This window comes from Gavialis gangeticus, unplaced genomic scaffold (assembly GCF_001723915.1).
Source record: "Gavialis gangeticus isolate Ggan-Ray unplaced genomic scaffold, GavGan_comp1, whole genome shotgun sequence".
In the NCBI taxonomy this organism is placed as follows: Eukaryota; Metazoa; Chordata; order Crocodylia; family Gavialidae; genus Gavialis; species Gavialis gangeticus.
The window spans coordinates 29,383,338-29,390,934 of record NW_017729026.1 but is presented as its reverse complement, the minus strand read 5'-3'; the positions used below and the strand labels follow the sequence as shown (position 1 = coordinate 29,390,934).

At 39.4% G+C, this 7,597-nt stretch overlaps 1 protein-coding gene across 3 annotated transcripts in view; it reads left to right on the top strand.

The window, feature by feature from the left end:
- ARMC2 (armadillo repeat containing 2) overlaps nt 1-7,597 on the top strand; it is a 210,611-nt gene that overhangs the window by 18,264 nt on the left and 184,750 nt on the right. For all 3 annotated transcript variants that reach the window (XR_002097939.1, XM_019520123.1, XM_019520124.1), the window contains exon 5: nt 2,611-2,815. Coding sequence is in view for 2 of the 3 variants with exons in the window: in XM_019520123.1 (XP_019375668.1) it covers nt 2,611-2,815 (205 nt within the window). In the remaining variant the exon portion in view is untranslated. The remainder of the gene's footprint in view (nt 1-2,610; nt 2,816-7,597) is intronic.

The following is a 7,597-nucleotide window of genomic DNA, read 5'->3' as shown; positions in this document are numbered from 1 at the left end:
CCCCCCCCCCCCCCCCCCCCAGCATCTTGATGGATAATTGGCTAGTAAGAGTATAAAAAGTTGTTCAGCACTTTTCAACTTTTATTCAGAAGTTTGTGAACGTTCCAGTAAATATGGGCTTAAATCATGCCTGTATCCACAATTGAAGCCAACCCTAGCAGGGTGCAGGGCCTGGGGTAAATCAGCCCATGTGGGGCCCCACCTCGATCCTGTGTGCCCCAGATGTGAAGAAGTTGCCGCTGCCATTGGTGGGGCCTGGGGCAGTTCCCCACCCCCCCCCGGGACGGCCCTGCCCAATCATGATGTTGTCTTTTTGAAATACTGAGAACTTAATGTTGTTATTTTATAGGCAAAATATATTTTTTTTTCAGTATTGTTGAAACATTTATATTTGCTTTAGCATAGCTTCCTTTTGAAGACCTCAGGGAGGCAGTTACTAGGGTTGTGCAAGGCTTCAGACAGAGCTTCGGATCCGGAGAAGCTTTGGATGCTTCGGGGTCCAAAGCAGCACATCCGGATCAAAGCGTTGTCCTCATTAGGCTTCCTGAAGTGCTTTGGAGCTGCCTCGGAGCCACCTCAGACATCCGGCCATAGGGTATAATGGGGGAACAATAAAATATCTGTAACTGTTATTTTTTGTCCAATATGGATGAGATTTTGAGGGATGTTTGATGCTGCAGTGAGGATGAAGCCTGCCAAGTTTCAAGAAGATCGGTGGAGGGGTTTGGGGGGAACAGCACCCCAAATTGTTGAAAGCAAAGTTCATGTCACGTCGAGGCATTACAACATAGCGGGGTGAAAACTCCAGGGGTGGTAGGTCTTAGTGAGGCCACAAAGCCTGCCAAGTTTCAAGAAGATTGGTGCAGGGGTTTGGGGGGAACTGCCCCTCAAGCTGCAGACAAGCAAAACTCATGCCATGGGTGCTTGTGGGACTGACTGCGTCCTGGCATGGGGCATGGAGGGGAGGCCCTACTGTAGGCCTGGCTGCTAAGCTACTGTGTTACCAGTTACCAATCAATCAATCATGATTTACTAGGGGACCGAGCATTCAGGGACCAGCTCAATACACAGGACCTAGCTACTATATAACGAGCATCAATTAGCACCTACAAATCCAGGCTAAGGAAAGGAAAGTATCAATACAGACAATCAACTGCCCCAAGATGGACATGGTCTTGGCATGCGTTTTATCTGTCAGCAGCTAGGGGTGTAGGGCCCCGGAACCCCCCTGCACCAATCTCCTCGACAGCTGGCAGGCGTCATAGCAGGGGCCACCACCCCTGCAGCTATCACTCCGCTGCACCTTAACACACACAGTGTCACCCATGGCACGAGTTTTGCTTGCCTGCCGCTTGGGGTGCAGTTTCCCCCAAACCCCTGCACCGATCTTCTTGAAACCTGGCAGGCTCTGTGAACTCAGCAAGAGCTACCAGCCCTGTAGTTTTGACCCCCCTGTGGTGTAACACATAGCCATGACATGAGTTTGACTTTCAGGAATTTGGGGTAGGGTTCCCCCCGAACCCCTACACCAAACTTCTTGAAACTTGGTAGGTTTTATGCTCTCAGCAGAGGCTACAATCCCTGCAAGTTTCATCCAAATCAGACAAAAAACAAGAAGGTTATAGATATTTCATTGATTCCCCATTATACCCCAAGGTCAGATCTCTGAGATGGCTCCGAAGCTTTGGAGCTGCTTCAGCTGGATCGAGACGGAAACCCGGTCTGGAGCTCCAGATCGGATCGCAGCCATCCAAAGCGGCTGGATTGGATCGCTGCTGACTAGTGCAGGCCTAGTAGTTAGCTATGAAGAAGGCTAATTCTATCCTGTCTTTTGAGGACCTGCTAACCTTGAAAGAGTACCTGTGAACATATAGATATACAAAAAACTAGAACTCTTGGTTCCAAAACAATACCTTTTATTAGACCAACTGGAAAATGGCAAGAAAATTGGCCTTTTCTGCAAGCTTTTGGGATCAAAGTCCCTTCATCAGGCTCTGGGAAAACTGTAGATGGTACAAGATGGTAAAAAGTCCCCATAGGTAGGAAATAAATTTCATTTTTACACAGGGAGCTGAAAATGGAAGTCTGTCCCTCTGGGTCCATGAGAGTGTCTTTGTGAGCAGAAAAGGACAGTTTTCTTGCCATTTTTCAGTTGGTTTAACAAAAGGTATCATTTTGGAACCAAGAGTTCTAGTTTTTTTGTATGTCTTTTTTTGTATGTCTCAAACCGATACGGCTACCAAGTATATCCCTGTGAACTTATATTCACTTATTGCTCAAGTTCCTTTTTGTATCTAACTTCTGGCTAGTAATCTCACCCCTACATGTTCTAGTTTTAAAAGGAAAGAAAAGTTGCAAAGTAGCTGAAAATCCAAAATGCTTAAAATGTATTAGATAGCTTTAAAACAATCTTTAATGCCAAGGAGAACTTTATGCATTTAGGTACTTAGATAAAGATTTTTCTTTTTTAAATTGTCAGCTAACCTTAATGATTAGTAAAATATGAAATAAAATTCCCATGGTTCACTTTAAAGACCTCTTGCTGTGTTGACTTCTTATAAGTGTTCTTATGAGAACACTTCTGCAAAATATTATTTCTGACTATTGCAGATAAGGAAAGGCTGAATTCTGAAGACCCAGCTATGACAGGTGATCTTTCAAAGAGAAGTAATGAAAATTGTTTAGCAGAATTGAGTACACACTCTCATATTAAGGATGATGGTATTCTGCTAATGTATAAAGAACGTAATATGTCAGAGAAGCAAGATTTCTTAAAAGGATCAGCAGCAGAACCTCCATTGCAGCTAAGTGGGAGGTCAGTATATATTTTTCTCTTTCCAGTCACAGTTTTAGTTGTGCATAGCCTATCCTGTGTCAACACTTTTAGAAAAGATCTGGTTTAAAAATGTATTTATTATAATGTTTAATTTCAATAGAAGTCTTGTACATAGATGGCATATTCAATGGGAATCTTTCTTCCTAACCTTAGAAGGCTTATTCCTCTTGAAAAGAAAATTGAGGTTGATTCAAAGGATGTAAGGATTAATTTACTTGGCAAGAAAGGATTAATTTTCTGTTTTCATTTGTTCACTAACATTTCAAGGGCATAAATCTGCTAATAGATGATACATTCAGTTTAAATCACTATGTATTCATTTTGATAGCTCATAACCTCAAGTAGCCTCAAGTAGCTATATTTCTTTTGCTCATCCTGTCAGGTGAGTGGAACAAAACTTGAAGACAAAATGGCAAAAACACCAACAACCCAGAAAACACTGCATGTATATCCCGATTTATGCACTTTTTGATTCTATTTAGACAATAACTTCTAAGTATGTTCCTTGGGTTTCTTTCCTGTTATTTCTATACACTTTGAGTCAGGGTATGAAAGAACTTACATTTTAACTTCTTTAAAAGGAAAAGGAGAGCTCCAGCCTGGGAGGTCTTGCATCAGCTCTTACAATGTAACTGTTACATTTTCATTATCCATAGGGATGCAATTTAGCTCACTTGGGTTCCTCACTTTGACCCTGAATGAAGCAGGATTAAAGTCGTAGATACATTCTCATGATCCTGTAGCAATATAAGTAACAGTTGCATTGTAGAATCATAGAAGTAGGGTTGGGAGGGACCTTGTAGATCTTCAAGTCCAACCCCCTGCCTGGGCAGGAGAAAAAACTGGGCTCAAATGATCCCAGCTATGTAGGCATCAAGCCTCCTCTTAAAGACCCCCAGAGTAGGAGCCAGCACCACTTCCCTTGGAAGTTGGTTCCAGATCCTAGCCGCCCTAACTGTGAAATGGTTCTTATGGATGTCTAATCTAAACTTCCTCTTCAACAACTTGTGGCCGTTATTCCTTGTTATGCCAGGGGGTGCTAGGGGAAACAAGGTCTCTCCCAAACCCTTCTGGTCCCCCCTAGTGAGTTTATAGATGGTCACCAGGTCCCCCCTCAGCCTTCTCTTCTGAAGGCTGAACAGGTTCAGGTCCTGCAGTCTCTCATTGTAGGGTTTGCCCTGTTGTCCCTGGATCATGTGGGTGGCCCTCCTCTGGCCCCTCTCAATGTTGTCCACATTCCTCCTGAAGTGGGGCACACAGAACTGGACACAGTACTCCAGCTGTGGCCTGACCAGTGTTGCATAGAGAGGGAGGATCACCTCCTTGGACCTGTTCGAGATGCATCTGTGGTAACAGGTTGTATTGATATCTTTTGATTTGGTACAATTGTTCAGTCTGTCTCTATACCCTTAATATCTCCAGTGATTGAATCAATTTCTACTGCATCTAAATTGTGGTGTCCTTTCTACAGGGAGCTGTTGTGTGACACATTTCTTTATTTGAAGTCTGAGTGTTTACAGACAGAGATATTTACCAATGGTGTATTCTTAGTTTGTTTCAACTGTTAGCTGCCTTTTCTATATTTTGCTGCCAGTAGATGTGGTTTAACAAGATGATATCATTACTTTGTGCGTCATTTTGTTTGGCCCTTAGGTGATGCACTGGTGGTTCTTGCAGTCTCTATAACAGTGGACTTCTAATAATTTTAATATTGCCACTTTTATCCAAAGGGACTTCTCAAAAAAACGAATATAATGTACAATGACCACCATTTACCTTCAGTTATATACATACTGAATATAAACACATTTCATAAGTTTTGATAAGAAATTTGCTACTTAAGTATCTTGGGTATGGGATAGCAGTGGTTGTTAAATTATTTCTTTCATGGTGACCACTGTAGATGTATCCTAAAGTGACTACTGATCTACTAATCAAGTATTACAGCTTCACATTACAAGATCTTTATAAATGAACTCACAGCATTCCTTGTTAAAATGCTTCATTACTGTTTCTGTAAGTTGATCCTGTAATTCTAAACTTTAATATTACTGCTAGTTTGTTGAACATTATGCTTACAAGAACTCTGTCTCCCAGCCAGAATTTGGAAGAGGAATGAAAGCAAAAGATAGAATCCAAATAGTGGAGGTTTGCAGGGAGGGGATGAAATGAGATACTGAATACTGATAATAAAAATAAAATAAGCATGGACCCCAGGAAGAGAGGAGTGGGCAGATGAAGATAAAGGAACAAAGAGAATGCTTTTAATCTAGATACATTTTTTTCACTTAACTGCAGTGTTCCAAATCCTAAAGGACTATTGCAGTACCTAAATATAAAAAGAATATCAGTTTATTTTGTTAAAGTTCTGATGAGAGGCAATTTTGCATGGCAGTGGAACTTGGAAATTAGCTATGGTTCCCAAATAAATCCTAGCTGTGGAAAGTTTGTCATCTTAATAATTGGAATATAACAAACCTCATGTTGAGTAGAAATTATAAAACTTGCAAGCATGCTCAAAAATATAATTTCTAGTTCCTTGCACAGAGCAGTTATCTTGTGCAAAGTTAGTTACTTACCTTTTATAAAAATCGATTAATCTTTACAGTTCTTTTAAATCTGGATGGCATTTTTTACCATAGTCATTGAATTGTCTAGTAATTTGAACCACAGAATATTCTATTGTCCCTTAGGAATAATTAATTTAATCAGACAGTGACCAAATGCTGTATTCAACTATTATTAGATAAAAAGTTTTAAGCAGAAAGCTAGATTGCCTGTTGAGATCTTTTGTTTATCTTGACGTGTAATCCTTTCAAGTATAGGTTTTTATTTCCATTATATAAATGTGTTTTCAGTTTAAGTACAAGTTTCTTGTTTTTCATCTATTCAAGTACCTTATGGTGGTTTCTCACCCCTTCATCCCTTACAGTATTCTTTCATTCCTGATTAGAACTGCCTGAAAGTAACATTTTTAACAAAATGAAAATTTTTTCTTTTATTGAAATTTGGCTTTGGTTTGAATTGAACTGAAAACAACACGTTTTTGAAATTTCCAGTGAAGTGGAAGTTTTTGGAGCTTTGGAGCTGCTCAGTGTTAGTTTCACTTCTTAATAGCAATGAAATTGAAAGGAACATCAGATTCACTGAGCAGCTACAGGGATCTCTCCAGTTCAAATGAAACATTTTTGGCCTTAGCACATTAACATTTTTTTATTAAACTTATTTCATCAGAAAATTCCTGCCAGTTCTGTTCATGAGGTCTTCTGGGATTTTAATGTGTCCCATTCCTGGATCCTTCGGCAATTTGGATTATAAAGGTGATGCAGGCTGTCTATCCTGTCACTGATGAAGAATTGTCACATGCTTTCATATGTCTTTTTGAATCAAGAGCTTTGAGGTTACACCTTCATTTGAATGTCCTTCTTTATATCCCATAATCTGGGTAGTCTTATTAAAAAAAAACCCAAAAAGCAAACCCACAAAATATTAATATGATTTTAGGCTCTTTTGATTACTTTAATTGAGAACTTTGATTATTTTTATCAGTCAACATGTACAAATAGGTATAATAATAGTTGATATAAATGTAGAAACACTCTTCATCGTAGCAAATCAACGACAGTCCCTATCTTTCCTACCAATAGCAACAAAATTATTATGTGTATTACTGTGGTACCAGTTCCTGTACATACATAGAACAAAAAGACAGGCTATGCCTCAATCGTAAAAACTACATAAAATTTATTATCTCCCTTTCCCCATCTCCTGCATAAATGGGGAATGGCAATGGATCTAGATGTTGCATTACATTTGCAACTGTTAAGCATGAGATCAGGTCAAAATTGTCTCCTTATTTGAACCCGTGTCCTCTTCAGTACTATTCATAAACAAGGGGATGCAGTCTCCCCCTATATCCACAGTTCTTTCTTTGGATTGAAAGGTATTACATTGTTCATCTACTTCACAAAGGACAGGGAATGCATAATTGTTTATTCTATGTTATATTTCTCTGACCCTAATCCAGTTAGGAACCTATTTTATAACGTAATCCCTGTATCTAGGATGCTTAGCTCTACATACATTGGTATCCTTTCTTCATGGTTCCATTCCCATATACATAATGGCAATAGATGTACTAGGATCTATGGAATCCCTATGTAGGAGATCCTCAGAGCATTGTGTACATGAAGCTTTTGGAGACAGATATTCTACTTAAACACCTCGTTCAGAGTCTTCAAGAGGAATAACCCTGTTGAGGACAAGTTTGGACATGGGATAATGTAATCCTCCTCCCCAGGTAAAGTGGTTGTGCCAGCTTTGCCTTGATATCCAAATTATTTTAAAACCTTGAAGGAATTAATGAAGATGGTAATAGAGACACTAGTTTCTTCTAGGCAAGGTTCACAAAATTCCCCACAAATTATACAAATTTCCAAGTTCTTTGTCTAATAAAATTGACTTTCCCTAAATTAAGAACAGGTAGAGCCTGTAGAAGACTGAATGGTAGATTCTTAACACAATCACTTCTATTTCTAATAAAACAGAAATGGTGTTTTATTATACCAGTGAGAGCTAGTACTAGTTTCTTGCATTCTGTCTACATTTCCTTTATTTTACAGTGACCAGTGAAATGAATATACAGTACCAGTTGAAAACCATACCTTTCAATGAAGGTGCTAAATAAAAGGCACATTACTTATGAAATCTTCATTACAGACAGCACTGGATGAAACCAGTAGGCCTTATTGGTTATTGTTC